Source organism: Malania oleifera, chromosome 9, assembly GCF_029873635.1.
Source record: "Malania oleifera isolate guangnan ecotype guangnan chromosome 9, ASM2987363v1, whole genome shotgun sequence".
Lineage (NCBI taxonomy): Eukaryota > Viridiplantae > Streptophyta > Magnoliopsida > Santalales > Ximeniaceae > Malania > Malania oleifera.
Genome location: NC_080425.1, coordinates 71,033,566 through 71,051,550, shown reverse-complemented (window position 1 = coordinate 71,051,550; position 17,985 = coordinate 71,033,566). Strand labels below are relative to the sequence as shown.

The 17,985-nt window shown below is 35.9% G+C and overlaps 1 protein-coding gene and 1 non-coding gene across 2 annotated transcripts; both read left to right on the top strand.

Moving 5' to 3' along the window:
• Positions 1 to 422: 422 nt before the first annotated feature.
• LOC131164095 (transcription factor TCP9-like) lies at positions 423 to 2,142 on the top strand. The gene has a single exon (XM_058121061.1). It carries the CDS (start codon positions 779 to 781, stop codon positions 1,943 to 1,945), a length of 1,167 nt encoding a protein of 388 aa, XP_057977044.1. The 5' UTR covers positions 423 to 778; the 3' UTR covers positions 1,946 to 2,142.
• Positions 2,143 to 17,350: 15,208 nt separating this feature from the next.
• TRNAN-GUU (transfer RNA asparagine (anticodon GUU)) lies at positions 17,351 to 17,424 on the top strand. Its single transcript has one exon. It is a non-coding gene; the product is annotated as a tRNA-Asn (tRNA).
• Positions 17,425 to 17,985: the final 561 nt, after the last annotated feature.

The window sequence follows — 17,985 nt, the reverse complement described above, 5'->3', positions numbered from 1 at the left end:
AGTTACGAGTTTCAAATGTAATGCACTTGGCGGAATTACCAAAAAGTGCAAAATAGAAAAATCAAAATCGAAGGTTTGAAACATGGCAGAATCCTATTGCATGATGGCTTTGGCGCACGTAAAATTGTTGAAAGATGATTGCAGAGGATGGTGGCTCTGTAGGACCAGAAAAGGGCGGAGGGGTTCTCGTCAACCAATCAGAACCATTTATTAAAACCATACCTTTTGCTGGCTTTCGAGGCACCACCCGAGAAGCTTATTGGCTGAGATTTGAGACCACCTGTCCCGCCGGTCCATTGACGTTGACAGATGGCAAACGCGTGGTCCCCACCTCGTAGGGGGCTACACGTGCCCCCATCTCATCCGCACACGGCTTCCCTCCTGATCTAATGCCCACCGTTGATTCCTTCCCCCACTATACATACATATCACACTGCCCCCAACCCCAGCCCTTGTTCTGTAAACAGAAATCCCAGAAAGGGAACACACACGAATTCCCTGCCTTCTAGGGTTTCCCTTTTAGGTTTTTATCTCTTCTTTTCTTCTTCCCTCTCTGTTCTTTCCTCTGGTTTCTGTCTTGCTCTCTATGGTAATTCTAATCCTGTGTATGAACCCCAATAAATTCTCTCAGCTTTAGAACTGTTACACATTTATTGAGGAATCCTGAAAGTAACGAAAACGAAAACCCTAATTTGTTTTCATAGATTCTAGCGAATTTTCTAGTTCCGGGACCAGATTGCTATCTTGGTCGTCTTAATTTCTTGGATTGGTGCGGGAGATGTCCTCGTTCCAAGAGCAGGAGATGGATCAAGATGACGACGTTGGGACTTCCGATCTCAGCACCAGCGCCGGAGAGCCAGAGGACGACGTCAACACCAGTACCAACGACAATGGCATCTCGAATCCTTTGTCGTTTGATCAGAGTTTGAAGCCTCGAGCGGCGTCGCTGAAGGAAGAGCCGGTAGATTCAGACCCGGATGCGGATCGGAAACCGAACCCGTCGCACCCTATTGGGATGGTTCCGGTGGCGATGCAGGTGCCCGTTCCGGTGCCGGCCTCCGCCGCGCGCCGGTCGTCGACGAAGGACCGCCACACGAAGGTCGAAGGTCGCGGGCGTAGGATTCGGATTCCGGCCACGTGTGCGGCCAGGATCTTCCAGCTGACCCGGGAACTGGGTCACAAGTCCGACGGCGAAACCGTGCGGTGGCTGCTCGAACACGCGGAGCAGGCTATCATCGAGGCCACCGGCACGGGGACCGTCCCCGCCATCGCCGTCTCCGTTGGCGGGACCCTTAAGATTCCCACAACGTCGTCTTCGAACCCGAACGGCCATAACAGTCCGAAGAAGCGGAAACGCTCCTCCGCCGGCGAGTTCTGCGAAGCGAACGACGGCGTTTCGGTGTCTTCAGGGCTTGCTCCGGTGAGTTCCTCACCGGTGGGGCCGGCGACACCGGCCCCACAGGGGCTCGTGCCAGTCTGGGCCGTGGGCAACGCTGGGATGATGATTCCGACAAACGCGGTTTCAGCCGGGGCGTTCTGGATGATTCCACCTGCGACGCAAGTAGCCGCCGGCCCATCGAGCCAGCCACAGATATGGACATTCTCGCCGTCGGTGACTCCCGTATTCAACATGTCGGCAAGACCCATTTCGTCGTTCGTGTCGGCGACGCAGCCGGTGAATCCGCTGGCGGGAGTGGAGATAAGAGCGCCGTCGCCGGCGATGGGGAACAGCGCGACGGCGAGTATGGCGATGGCGGTGGCAAAAGCGGGGAAGAACTCCACCATGGCTCCGTGCGTGAGCTCGAGCAGTACGAGTACGAGTAGGAGTAGCGGCAGTGGCAGCACGAAGGCACAGATGCTAAGGGACTTCTCGCTGGAGATTTACGACAAGAAGGAGCTGCAATTGCAGTTGATGGGTCAACAAGCTCAATCTTCAAAGCCCTAAAAAAAGAAACAGATGGGGAACGAGGAAGAAGAAGAGGAGGAGAAAGGGTTTAGGGCTTCTGTTTGTTGTCTGTAATTTTTTGTTTAAAATTATCATTCAAGAGTAGAAATTTCAAAATTGTGATGCAATTCGGGTTGTCTCCGCCGTGCAAATGTACAAAAAGCAAAAGCTTTGAACTCCAGCGGGTTGGATCACCATTGATGGAAGCTGTTCATACTTCAATTTTCATTTTTCTAGTATATTAATTTTTTTTTAAAAGTAATCTTTTAAGCATTTTGATGTGGAAATTTACCCTACAAGGAAGGAGCTCATGGGGGCAGTGTACCACCATTGCCGCATTACTTCATTCGCTCTACTCAAATAGAGAAGCGTGGTGGTTTCTTAGATGGACCGCTGTAAATGAGTTGGTTCATAATTTTGGTTTGGAGAAAATCAAGTAGTTAAATGGGGTGGGGGAGGGAGATCGTCAACTGATCAAAGTTCCCTATCCAATAATCTCAAATGATCGCCCAGCATGAGCTGCGTCCTTTTCATTAGGGGATTAAATAACTCAATAGCTTAACAGTATGCTTCAGAGTCCCTTAAATTTATCTCATTCTAATAAAATCATTCTTCCAGTGAAACTTAAATTTTCTTAAGAAATTGTATTCAAAATTTGTTGAATACTCCTAAAATCATAACATTACATAATGTAAGTTTAGGCCACTAAGGTTTGCAAATCCAAGTCAAATCAGAGGTGGAGGGAGATAGTGGAGCACGAATGAGTGCACACGTGTGAAAGAATAGCACGTGAAGGGGGAGGGGTTGGGGGGAGAGGAAGAGGTGGGACCATGGTTGGCGGGGGTTGGTTCAGGGATTGGGGGGGTGGTGGTGGTGGTCCATCTGCCCACCTTCCGTGGCCCCCCACATGTGGTGGGTCAACCTTGTAAAGTGAAAGCTCGTCGACAAACCTCCCCTCCGAGGGAGGCCCACACTTTTTCTCCACAGGCGTGGGGAACACCGTCCCTTCCCGGACCCCCACGCAGCTCTGGCCCACTTTCTGCTTCTCTAGGCCTTGTGGGCCGTGAATACCACGTGCAGACGGTGCGGCCCCCGTTGTGGTCCTACTTCTGGGCGGGGCCGTGGGCGTGGGCGCAATGGGCTCGGACTTCGTGTGTGGGGCCCTTTTGTATTCGGTGCAAGGCTGGGGGCGGGCGCGACCTTTTCATCCACTCATTTGTGGGCCCACTAAAGGGCCCATTATGCTTACGCACGCAGCGAGGGAACCTCGCCAGAAGGATCGCCACCGCTCAAATTTTCTTTTAAACTTTCATTTTGTTTTTAACTACGGGAGAAAATTTTAGATGCTCTTCTGCCAGTATGTGTGCTCTGCAGTAAGGAAGATTTTAACATTCTCATTTTTGACACCTGTACGTAGAAAATTTATTTTCTAACTGAAATATAAAAATATAATTAAAAATATAAAATTTATTAAGTTAATATGCCTAATATTATTATTATTATTACTATCAATTAATTTGAAATTCTGGAGTTTGATTAAATCTATATAATTATTATAATCAAAATTTGTAAGATCAAACTTACACAAATATGTAAGAAGAAAAACAAGTTTTGGAGGATCCAAATATATTTTAAAGAATCACTTAAATGCTTAAGTTAGGAAAGTGAAACTCTACGTAAGCAGTAGTTGTGAATTTACTTAATTGGATTTGCTCAAGTAATGAATGCGCAGTTGAGCCTTGGTGACCACACGATTTTAGGTTCAATTTCCCACTTTGTGATATGTCTGTAAATAACTAGGGATGTCATCAATGGACGGGTGGCAATGTTATCATTCTTTTTGTTTGGTACACATGCTTTGCATGTAGGGTTATGTATTTGTGAAAATTTTAATTCCATTTTCCTCCAATTTAAAATTTTATATCATGAAACTAATTTAATGATGTATAAATTAGACTTAGAAGAGAATTAATAGAGAATTTTTAGGTCTAATCTCTTTTGCTTGCCGAACATGATGTCATATCCTGATGTACCTCGTAAGCATTTGAATATCCATTTGACGGCTTCCTAATGCTGCCTTCTTGGATTAGAGGGAAACTTACTTACCACACTCACAACGTAAGCTAAATTTGGCCTCGTAGACACCATGACATACATTAAACTCCCCACAACACTAGCATAGGGGACCTTTGACATGTCCCGAATTTCCTCATCTGTACTTGGGCAACTTACAATAGACAACTTAAAATGATTCACTAGAGGTGTACGCACTTGTTTTGCATCGGTCATGCTAAACCTCTCCAACACCTTATGCACATAATTGCCCTGAGATAGTCATAATCTCCTTGCAGTTCTGTCACAACGAATCTCTATCCCAAGTTTTTTCTTGGCCAAACCAAAATCCTTTATGTCAAATTCCTTATACAACAGGTCATTTAACTGATTCACCTCAGTTAAATCTTTTGCAGCTATCAACATATCATCGACATACAATAACAAGAAAATAAGAGAACCATCCTCAAGCTTGTTCACATATGCGTAGCAGTCATACTCACATCTTTTGTAACCAATCTTGATCATATAAGAATTAAACCATTTATACCATTACTTTAGAGACTGTTTCAGCCCATAAAGAGATTTCTTTAACCTGCAAACTAAATTTTATTTTCCTGGTTCAATGAATCCCTCCAGCTGTACCATGTAGATTTGTTCCTCCAAGTCAACGTGAAGAAACATCGTCTTTACATCCATTTGTTCCAAATAAAAATCATAATGTGCTACCAACGCCAACACAATTCTGATAGAAATATGTCAAACCACTGGACAAAAGATTTCATCATAATATACCCCTTCTTCTGTGAGTATCATTTTGCCACCAATCGTGCCTTGAATTTCTCTCATTCCTTTTCTGAAATTGTCTCCTTCTTCCTATATGCCCATTTGCAACCTATCGGTCTCTTCCCATCTGGAAGCTCCACCAAATCCCAAGTTTGGTTCTTATGTAGTGATTCCATATATATATACTCAATCATCGCACCCATCCACCTATCTTTCTCCTGGCCATGCATTGTGTTAGCCTTACAAGGCTTAACATCTTATTTTAATGCTAACAAACAAGAGAAATTTAACATATTTGGTTGAGTAGTGATATTTCAGGACTTACAAAGGTCAAGTATGTAAATGTAAGGTCAATGATCCATTACAAGCTTATACTTTAAAGAAGGATGATCATATGAAGCTTAAAACATGGATTTCAAGATGATATTTTAAAACTTGAAGAATATGAGAGAAAACTTAGAAGTACATCAAGGCTTAAAGACAAGCAAGAGAGCCAAAGAAAAACAAAGCAAGAGAGCTCAAAAGATAAGCATGAAGACTCTAGTGCTTAGAATGTCAAAAGTTCTAGAAGTCTTTATGTAAGTACTTCATATTTTAAATATCTTTTGAAATATTTTTAAAGCTCTTTAGGACACAAAGACTTAGAGACCAATTCTTTAAAAACCCTTGAAAATATTTTTGAAAAGTTATATTTGAGTCTTTCAAATAACTAGACTTTAAAACTAAAAAATGAAAATATTTGAAAAAAGAATGGACCGACCATGACCATAAGATGCTAAAAATAAATTCTAGCGCTATGAATGCATTGTACTGTGCCATTGATATTAATGAATTCAATAGAATCATGACATGTAAATATGCAAAAGAAATTTGAGATAAATTAGAAGTAACCTATGAAGGTACTATTGATGTAAGGGACAATCGAATCGATATGCTCACTAACGAGTATGAAGCTTTTAAGATGAAAATGGATGAATCCATCACAAGTATGTACACTAGGTTCACCCACATAATAAACTCCTTAAATGCATAAGGAAAAACATACACCACTTATGAGATGATCCGAAAAATTCTTAGAGGGCTGTCACCTATATGGGAACCAAAAGCCACCGCAATAACCGAAGAAAGAAATTTGAAAAACACCTCCTTAGATGAACTCATAGGTTCTCTCCTCACATATGAAATGACAATGAATGAAAGAAGTGGAAAAATTAAAGCCCAAGAATCTATAGCCTTCAAAGTTTCAAAATAAAACTCTAGTAGTGAAGATGAAGAGGATGAATTAGCCTTTCATATCTAAGAAACTTGCAAGAATACTAAGAAGGAAAAATAAATTCAAAAGAAGAATCCAAAATTCGGAATCAAATGAAGAAGAAACCAATACAAAGAAATCAAAGAATAAGATCCCCACATGTTATAATTGCAAGAAGGATGAACACGTAGAACTGGAATGTCCACTACTCAAGAAGGATTCTAAAAAGAAAATGAAAAAGGCTATGAAGGCCACTACATGGGATAATCTAAGTAGTTTCGATAAGTGACCAAGAAGTTTCTTATACTTGCTTTATGGCTTGAGAAGATGATGAAGAACAAGGCTCTTCATCCAAATCAGTTAATGGTTATAGTAGTGATTCATCTAATGAATCCAATGATGAAAGTATGCCTTCTTATGAAGAACTTCAAAATGATTTATTCAAAGTGCATAAGATATTAGTTAATGTGACTAAACGATACACATCATTGAAAAACAAGAATGAAGGAGTTATGAAAGAGTTAGAATCCCTTAAACTTATTGTAAGTGAAAAAGATTCAAAAATCAAGAAAATAGAAAATAAGAATGAAGCTGTGATAAAAGAGTTAGAAGTTAAAATTCTTACTGAAAAGGAAAAAGATTTGAAAATCAAGAAATTAGAAAGTAAGAATGAAGCTGTGATAAAAGAGTTAGAATCTAAAAATCTTGTTGAAAAAGATAAAGAATTGAAAATCAAGAAATTAGAGAGCAAGAATGAAAAGTTGATGAAGGAATTAGAAGACTTGAGGTCCCAATCCTCTATGGAAAATGAGAAAGATCAACATATCTCTGAATTAGAGAATAAAATCACAAAAATGTCTCAAAATCAAGAAAAAGGCAAAAGTATACAAAATTCAGAAATTTATGATCTTAAGAAAGAAATTGAGATTCAAGCCAAAATCATTTACAATTTCACTAAAGGAAAAGAAAATTTTGACAAAATGTTTGGCACACAAAGAATGTCTTTAAATAAAGAAGGTATAGGATTCAATGAAATTAAAAATATCAAGAAAACGAATCTCTACATGAGATACTTTACAAAAGAATCTAAAAATTATGTTAGCACATCTTCAAATGCTTACACTCACACCACATGCTACCTATGTTAAAAGAAGGGACATATAAAGTTTGAATGTCCATTAAAAAGGAAATGTGTGAAAACAAAATAATTTTGGAGAATTAAAGAACCATCACTTTCTAAACAATCCGGACCCAAGAAAGTATGAGTACCAAGATGAAATACGATGACTAAATCCTTCAATTTCAATTAATATCAAATCTATGGAAAATCATACAAGGATATTGAACAAAATTGAAATAAAGAATAAGAATAAAATTATTCAAACATATTAATGCTTATCTTATTGAAACTAATGAAAATTATTGGCCTCAATGAATGTATGAATCATACAAAGCTTAAATTAGAAAGTATTAAGATATATGAAGCTTGGGAACTCATATGAAATCAAAAGAAAAGAAAAATCTGAAGCAAATTGAGCTTATTACATCAGTATTTTGATAAAGAAGAGAGCTTGACAAAGAAAAATTGTGAAAGAAACAAACTTTAAATGAAAACAAAGGTCAACTGATTGACCATAAGATCAGTTGACTGACTGAACAAACACCTTAAGGAGAAAGGATAGGTCAGCCGACTGACTATAAGCTCAGCTGACTAATTGAAGGTAAAATTGTAAAACAAGTTTAATATGAAATATATTTGAGAATAAAAGATACTTAAGCAACATAAGAAAAATTTAAGCAAAAGCTAGTACAATGCACATGATAATGATATATTTCATGCTTATATGATATGGAATATGCTACATGTGTATATCTTGAAATTGGTATCTTGAAATCTCTAAAGACAATGAAAATATTGATAATTAATGGCTCTTTATATATTGAAAATATGAGCATGAAGTTATTAAGCATAATTAAGAAGCATAAATTTTGATATGATATTGATATATGAATATGAAATTAATTCTTGACCATGTATGCTTATGATGGATTACATGGATAAATGAATAATTTGCATCTAAATAATTTAGTATTCATGAGCTGTGAATAATGTGACATTAGCATTGGTATTTATAAAGTATATTGGTATTCATGAGTATATCAAATAAAATTGAACATGACAAGCATAATTATATCCATAAGCACATACATAATATGAATCAATGTTTGAAACATGAGATGATAAATTTAAAAACATAATTGGTATCAAATTTGAATGTATTAAATTCAGGGGGAGTCATATGACTCATTGCTTATACTATGTTTTGTTTCTCCCTAATTTTTCAATTAATATCATGAACTATTTTTTAATTGGTATCATGAATTAAAGAAATGGTTAACTAGTATTATTCGTAAATGTTTTAATTGGTATCTCAAATTCAAAAGTTCAATTGGTATCATGAATTAATGAAGTTTTCAATTAGTATCATGACTATTTGATTATTGAAGCACACTACAAATGTTATATTGAAAAATAATGAATTGAGTGTGTACATATGCTTGATATGCATGTTTGATATTCATATGCTCAAAATATGATTTTATTTGAATCTAATCATTTTTTATATCTTACTCTTTTTGATTGATGTCAAAATGGGGAGAAGTTTTGAATAAAAATTGAATATGGTATTAAAAATATAATATATGCATAAAAAGGGGGAGAAGTATTTGAACTTGAATGGTGATCTTGAACTTGAATGATGTAATGAGCGTATTGAATGATCTTGAACTTGAATGATGTGATGAGCATGATTTTGTATGATATTGAAATTGGTATTGATATTGATCTTGAAATTACAAATATTGTTAAGATGATACTTATTGTAAGGGAGAGTTTTTTTTTAAGGCTCACTCATATATTTGCTCATTGTTTGTCATCATAAAAAAAGGAGAGATTGTTGGCCTTACAAGACTTAACATCTTGTTTTGATGCTAACAAATAAGAGAAACTTAACATATTTGGTTGAATAATGATATTTCAGGACTCACAAGGATCAAGCATGTAAATGTAAGGTCAAGGATCCATTGCAAGCTTATACTTTAAAGAAGGATGATCATATGAAGCTTAAAGCATGAATTTCAAGATGATATTTTAAAACTTGAAGAATATGAGAGAAAGCTTAGAAGTATATCAAGGCTTGAAGAAAAGCAAGAGAGCTAAAGAAAAACAAAGAGAGAGAGCTCAAAAGACAAGCATGAACACTCAAGCGCTTAGAATGTCAAAAGTCCTACAAGTATTTATGTAAGTACTTCATATTTTAAATATCTTTTGAAATATTTTTGAAACTCTTTAGGATACAAAGACTTAGAGACCAGTTTTTGAAAAACCCTTGAAAATATATTTGAAAAGTTATATTTGAGTCTTTCAAATAACTAGAGTTTAAAAATAAAAAATGAAAATAATTGGAAAAAGAATGGACTGGTCAGTCGATTGACCAGAACACATTAAGATTGGTCAGCCGACTGACAAACACCAAGAATGAATAAACCTGCTCAGCCGACTGATAGTTTGAACTATAATTAGTCAACCGACTAACAACCTAGTTTGTCCAACCGATTGACTATTTTGAACGTGGTTGAGTCAGCCGACTGACATTTCACAGAATTTATTTTTTGGCAAACAGAAAGGCCTTAGTTGCGTATCCAGCTGACTGACTTTGTGAAATGAACTACTTAGTTGCCTATCCAGTCGACTGACTCCACAGGATTTGAATTTTTAAACTTCAACAAGAAAATCCTAAAAGTTAGTTTTTCAAATATGAACATTATCAAAACTTGGTGGACACTCCAAGTAACTTGGGGAACAAGGAAACTAATCCTAAAAATTCTATAAATACTCCCTTAACCCCAAGAAATTAATCACCAAGGCAATCACACAACATTCTTGTATTCAAACTTTCAATCTCTCTCAAAGTTCTCTATTGCTCACATTCCATCTAGGAGATATCTTCTGAAATTGCTGCTGATTCATCAACCTATGGTTCTAATACTGAGTTTTCTCAATCACTAAAGAACCCTTGGTGATCTCTTTACTTGAACTTCAATTCTATTTCATCTTGATATTTAAATTCTTGAAGTACATAATGCTGAATTTACTAATCTGTTCTGTTTGAGAGTATTCTTGTACGCAGCGTTTACTTCGTATTTCTTGTAGTTCTTGGTCGATTCAAGGTGTTTGGATCGTTGACCATGCGTGGGGTATCACTTGGAGAGGTGCAGCTCTAGCCTATTGAAGGAGTGATCGAGTGAGGGGTATCACTTGGAGAGGCAAGCTCTAACCTATTGAAGGAGTGTGTAACGGTTTTGTTCCACCCAGAAAAGGATTGGTTTAGTGAATCCTTTGGTGGTTTGCCAAAGGCGAGGATGTAGATTGGGGATAACCTGAACCTCGTAAAAAACCCGGTGTCACTCTTTTTCCTTTACTCTCTTTATTTTCAGCATACATAAACTGTGTGGATGATTTAATTTCTTAATCATATATACTACGTAATTTGGAAATTCAGTAAATTTAAGTTTAATTTTGATTTGGGATTGCAGAAACTGAAAGAAAGTAAGTTGGTTGATCAATACTTTGCAAAAATCTCAAAGAGAGTACGTTGATTGGTTAGCACCCAAAGATAAATTAACTAAGAGTTTATTTAAATTATGAATTGTTGGGAATTTGAGTTGTGGTTAGCATTGAAGAAATAAATTTCATTCTCTACAGGGCTTGAATCAAACTTACATATATTTATAGGGTTGCAAACAAGAAAATATCTTGAATTCTTGAAAAGCTAAAAATTGATAAAAGGCTATCTTGATTGGGTATTTGTCGATTGAATACTTAGATTGTTGAATTCTGGGTTGATTGTTTAAGTTTTATTTACTTGTTTTGTGTTGAATACTTTAGTTGTTGGTTTGTGGATTGAACAAGTAAATAAGTTTTTTCTAAACAAGTAAATAAGCTTTTGTTGTGTATTGGATAAATCAACAAGAGATTAAGAATCTTAAAGAATTTTTTTTTTTAATAACCCAATTCACCCCTCTCTTGGGACTACACCTTGGTTTTCATATGGCCTCTTGAAATGTAGTTTGATTGTTGCAACTAGTAAGGAAAGTATAAGATACCAACTCTTCAAATCAATACCTTGATGGGGGTCTAATAGTGCATTTGGATCTCCTTATAGGAATATCGTCGATTTCCTAGTTTCTCGAGTTAGAGCTCCCTGCAACTGTAGGACCAAGATCATTGTCATTGCCCTGAGCTTCCAACTCCACCTGCACAACATGTTCATCACTGCCCCAACTTTCTGGCTCCTGTTTTTGTTTATCACACTCTTGAGTACGCTTAACCATAGTACAAGTCCTTCTCCTTCATCACATATTTTCAATCTTTGATGAAAATTTAGCAAATCACTTGTTACCTCTTCAAGATCAAGAGTTTCTTTTCCCCACGTAAAATTGGTCACAAGATTTTCATAGGTATGAGTCGAGGGCAAATAGTTTAACAATATCAAAGTCTTATCATCTTCATCAAACTTAACATCTACTCTTATCAAATCACTAATGATTTGATTAAAGACATTAATATGTTGATTTAAGTTTGATCCTTTAACCATCTTAAGCCAATAAAACGTTGCTTAGTAAAAAGTTTATTATTGAGAGATTTGGACATGTACCGGCTCTTTAAATTTTGCCATATAGCCGTTGGAGAATCCTCCTTCATCACCAGATAGAGTACTTCCTCAGCCAAACACAAGCGTATTGTAGAAGCAGCATTTGCTTGCAATTCTCTCCATGTTGTCTCATCCATTCCATCTGGTTGAATACCAAGTAATGCCTTTCCCATTCCTTGTTGCACAAGAATTTCCTTCACTATCCTCTATCATAAACCAAAGTTCCCGATTCCATCAAATTTGATCTTGTCAAATCTTGCAAAAGATGACCTTGATGCCATAACAACAATCGCTCTGATACCAATTTGTTGTAATATGGATAGGATAAATAGGATGCATAGCGGAATAAAAATGCAACAAGCAAATCAATCACAACCAGTAAATAAGAAATAACAAACACAACAACAAGATTTACATGGTTTGACAAGGCCTACATCCACGGAAGCAATGACACAAGAATTTCACTAAAGAAATATCAAAGTACACAATACACTTCAAAAAATAATCACTCTCTTTGTCAATACACGCCTAAAATGACATATATAACAATCTTTTGGAGGTTTGCCTCTTATTACCCAGCCACCCCAATGTTCAAATTCAAAATTCAAAAAACTGTTCGCAGCCCAGGTGCACTCGTCGATGAGTACAAGGGATTCGTTGACGAGCCAAAGAAGTGCACTCATCGACTAGTTTATCCTCTTGTCGACGAGTCTTCAACTCTGAGAATTTATGGTTCTCGGTATCTACTCATCGATGAGCACAAGGCACTCGTCGACGAGTCCTTGTTGCTACACCATACCAAGAAGCATCCGTATGTTTTTCCTTTCCTTTGTTTATAAACCCCAAGTATAAGAGTCATACTTGTTAACTCTATGAATCTAATCCTGTTTTGATAATGACAAATCACTTGGTATTTGATTTGTGCAATTGAGATTGTGAACAAGAATTATATTAAGCATGCACGAAAGGATAACAAGTAATGGAAGCCATGAAGATTAAAGCTTACATATCTTGGCACATTTCATGGAACTCAAAGAATATGAGAATCAAGATGCAATTGGCAAAGTTCAAGAACGTCATGGGAATGGTTACTTAGAACTCATGTACTTACATTTTCATACGATTTAATTTGAGGATCAAGTCATACCTTAGAATGACTATAGGACTCATGCATTTCATGAACATCATTAGGGGACATTCATGAACTTAGAAATAATGTCAAAACCCCGAAAAGTATTTTTATAAAAGAGCAAAGAAAGAAAGCAAAATGGATTTTTCAAACTAAAAGAAAAAATCCAGGAATTAGGAACTTCAGAAGACCGAAGTCAACGGTCAGTCGTCTGAAGTGGCAACTTCAGAAGACCAAAGTTAACCTTAGTCATCTGAAGAATTTCTTTAGAAGACCGAAGATTAAGTTCAGTTGTTTGAAGAATTTCTAGTGAAACTCAGAACCTGACAAAAGCACCTCAAAAGACTGAACTCACACTTCAGTCATCTGAACCTGACACTTCAGTCGTTTGAGCCCCAACCTCAGTCGTCTGACCCTGTGTCCAGGTTATTTTTTTGAAGCTTAAAAAGAACTTCAGTTGTTTCGTCCCTTGACCTCAGTTGTCTGAACTTGTGAGAAAACTTAAAAATTAATTTTTATTAAGAGAACTCGTGAGATATTTTTTGATCCAATAGTTGATATCTATTCTAAAGGAAAAATCACTATATATACATCATCCAAACTCTAGTGCAAATATAGAGATCAACGAGAATACACAAGAACAAACCTTTGGCATTCACTTGAGGAGATTTGCACGTTTAGATCAATTGAAACATACTGCTGAAACTTTAGATTGGGATTTTAAAGTTCTTACGTCGTGTCTGAGCTGAGGCTATCTCGATTTACTAAAGACAATCTTGCAATCATTGTGCGTTCAACTTGGTATTGAGGTTTGGTTAATCCATTTAGTTTTATCAAGAGATTCTCATATCAACATATGTTTTTGAATATCTTTAGAGAAGTTTGATATTGAGTTATCAGATTCATATAAAGATTGTTTTTGACGAGTTGAATACTTGAGAAAGTTTTTATTAGGCCATTGATTGAAGAGTAAAATTCAAGTGTGTTCTTCGTTAAAAACTTGAGGTTTTGAATATTTCTAAACTATTTGGTTAGATATCCTTAGAAGTGCATAACTATATATATATATATATTGAAGGATATTTCCTGAAAATCATATATTAAGTTTGTTGATCTTTGGTATTCTCATCATATAGATACTTATATATACATTAAGTCAAATATTACCAAGATCACATTGAGATTGAAATCTTGAGAGAAATATTGTTTTTGACAAAGTGTGTTTAAAATCTTTGCAATCTTTAAGGTTGTTTTTGTATTCAAAGATTTAACCGAAGTTCTCCAAAAGCATTGAGTTATATAAATATTTTTGGGAGATTTGATAAAAAAAGATTTGTGTATTGAAGCATATCATTTATAAACGATTGTATCGTTTCATACATTCTGAACTTCAAATTTCGTCATATGATAATGTATTAGGAATTTGAATTGTACTCACTAGCTTTGTTTGAAAGTAATTTTGAGTGTTTTACAGATTTGATTGTAAGCACGGTTCGGGCTGTAAACTGGGTGTGAGGAGAGAGTTGTATCTCTTATAAGCAACGTAGTATGAGGGAACTGTACCTTTTGTAAGCAGTGAATTGTAAGGGAAGTTTCGTCCCAATTAGGAGCAGGGATTATAGTGAAATCCTTGAGTGGGTTGCTCAAGGCGAGGATGTAGGCCGAGTTGGCTAAACCTCGTAAAAATTATGTTTATCTTCTCTCTTCCCTTAATTCTTTACTTTCCGCACTACATTTTATTTATTGGTATTGCATGTATATGTTGATTAACATTATACACAATTAATTAGGTAAAAAGAACTCATTGATAAAATAATTTAAATTCTGTCATAAATCTCTGAGATTGATTTGTTAAATATACAAATAAGGATTAAGTGGTAAATAGGTTCAAAGAATTTTAAAATACCCAATTCACCTCCCTCTTGGGATTACACCTAAATCAACAATACCATAAACAACACAAACCTTACATTTCTTCTCCTTATATTCAAGACAAAGAGGGTTTTTTGTGTGTGTGTGTGTGCACCCTATTATGCTTTGTTTCCTATGCCTTTGTGGTTTAAGTTTAATGCTAACTTTACTTTTGAGTTAGGTAATTTCAAATATTTGATGACAGAAAGACATATAAAGAAAATATATGTAGGAAATTAAGTTGGATCTCATCTAAATTCACAGGCGCGCAAGACCCTATCTCATGTAAATATAAATAATACACTGCAATAAGAACCTAATAATATGTTAGAGAAGAGCTTCAAAGAGGGAAATGATGAATGCTAAAGCCATTAATTGATGAATATACTAATGAAAATAGTTGGTGTGAGACCCTAAGTAATAGTGATCCAACCAAGAATAGTCATGAATTTTTGGGTTCCAACCCAAGCTATGTATTGTGCACTACAACCAAAAACAAGAACATTCAACAAACAAGCCTGTTGTGTTGCTACTTCATGGATTTGCGAAGGTTTGAAATTTTAACATGAATGTTTTAGGTGGAATTTCTAGCTAGTGAGCATGAGGTTACATATCCTACCTTCTCTTCTTTGGAAGCTGAGTCACTAGTAGCACATCACTAGTGTTCTAAGTGGAGTTTAAAGTATATTTGCATAGAGTAGCACCTTTCAATAAAACAATCAGTACAATAATATTTACAACCTAGGACTTTCATTATTGAACCAAAAAGTGGCCCCATGAAGTTCATGTTAGAACAAAGACTCACATCTTATTTTTGAATCATTTTCCATTCTTTAAGAAATATTACGTAGTAGCAGTATATTGATATTTGTTTTGGCTTTGCCCTTCATTCAAACACCTAGAAAGCATGGCATTTAATAGAACTAAGTGCAACATTCAAAGAAATATATTTACACATATAAAGGGGCAGCCCGGTGCACATATATAAAAAAGAAAATGGGTATTGCAAAGAATTAAAAATTAAGATGTCCACAAAACAAATTAAAAATTATGTCTAGATCGCATTGTAGAACAATTTAAAGATTGTAATTGTCTTGGGAGAGAATTTGAGAGAACCTAATAGATAAAGGTTCCAAATACAAACATGAAGTATACCCCGATTGTATTGTTGATGGGAAAGAAATGTTTCAAGTAAAAAATTGAATATGCATGCTCTATAGTTTAAGTCCTAGGAACCCATTTATAGTCGTGTGGTACAAAAAATATTTATGCAACAATGCAAAATGCACAAAATGATTGAGTTGTCAACTATAAATGTGAGGACAAATTGGTGGTGATCTTTAGGCTACATCACAAAGATGGAAGATAAATAGTCTGCTTAGAGTTGATAAAAGATGCACATTGTCATTGTGTGGTTGCATAGGTCAATGGAAGAAATTGACTAATAGAATTGATGGAACTTGAATAGGTGAAAATAGAAGGGAAACCTACTAATAATAGTGGGAAGAATTGAATGGGTTTGCCCCCACGAGCATGGCGCGGTGGAAAAGTATCAGCACGTAAGAAGGAGCATCGGGGGTTTAATTTCAGGTAGATACACTCACGAAACTAGCAATACCTGTGGATGGTGAGAATTTAATCTGTGAGTCAGCGGAGATCGTGGATGGTGAGAGTTCACTCTGTGAATCAGATGAGACCATGGATGGTGAGAATTTTCTGTGAGACAGCGGGGACCGTAGATGGTAATGGAGATGTGTCCAAGGGGTTGGATTGACCGAACGTTCAACTGATGCACGGAAGTTATATCCACATTCCGGACTTTACCTAATTAACGAGACCTAAGAGGAGGACACTGATCCGTAAGTTTGGTACCGCACCAGAGGGTCTGAGGGGCTTGTTGGTGGCTGGAGTTCCTATGTAATAAAAAAGAAAGAAAAAGAAAAAAGAATTGAATGTGTTTATCTTGGTTTTGGGACATATGAGGAATTTATAATTTATATAAACACATGGTGAAGGACAAGGACATTATAAATTTTGTCATATGAATGACTACCAACTTTTTTGCTAGATAAATTTTTAAATTATGGTTAAGTTTAAATTGTTTTTTTTTTTTTTTGGGGCATAAAACTATATAATTTAGCAATTTGTGAACATATGGTTTCATTAATTAGATGGAACCAAACAAGTCATTAGAAATAATTTAATTGATAACCAAGAATAAATATTGATATAAACCCATTTTACAACTTAGGTATAGAGAAATGTTAAAAAGTACATTCCACCCACTTCCTAACATTTTATGTGCTAACATTTGCGAGAAATTAAAAAATCATCAAATTTTAGGATTTATTTCATTGCAAAATATTTTTTTATTTTTAAAATTTTAAAATTTATATAGAAAAAATTTTAAAATTAAAAAAAAACGACGACCTCCCGTCAGGTGATCCAAATCCAATAAGTTTTTATGAATTAAAAGGAAAAAAAAAAAAAAAACACTAAACAGCTAAAATGTTATGGTTGATATTTAAAAATTATATATATTTTTGGAAAGTATCGCGCAAGCTGGAATAGCTCAGTTGGCTAGAGCGTGTGGCTGTTAACCACAAGGTCGGAGGTTCAAGCCCTCCTTCTAGCGTCATTAATTTTTTATTTATTTTCCTTAATTTAATTAATTAATTATTTGCTAAAATGTGAGGTCCTTTTGAAGTTTTACGCACTGGCTTGCACACGTCACCATGGACCCGCGAACTTGTAACGCAACAGGCCTATCATTATTATCGATTTAAGTGGTGTAACTAGGAAATCTCATAGGATTCCACTTCTTTGATCTCTACTATTAATTAAATATAAATGCCCTTCGTGATTCACCCCCCTTGGTTTTCTTTTCAAAGGTGCTCCAGATTTACAACTGCTTAAAAAATAAATACATGTATAAACAACTCTTCGTAGGGTTGTAAACATGTTCGGACTTGATTCGTTTCATAAATAAGTCTTCAAAATTAAGTTTGAGTTACGTTTCTTAACTAAACAATATGAACCGAGCCTTATTCATATTTGATTTATTTATTAATTAAAATTAAAATAAACTTGAATAGTCAAGATAAATCTCGTTAAAGTTTCTGTTGGAGTTTCAAGCTTGAATCTGAGATGAATTTGAGCCATCCATTCTTTATGGAAATCCAATGGCTGCTGTTCA

Excerpts from the sequence above, each read along its gene's own strand:
- LOC131164095 (XM_058121061.1), top strand. The coding sequence starts at position 779 with ATGTCCTCGTTCCAAGAGCAGGAGATGGATCAAGATGACGACGTTGGG.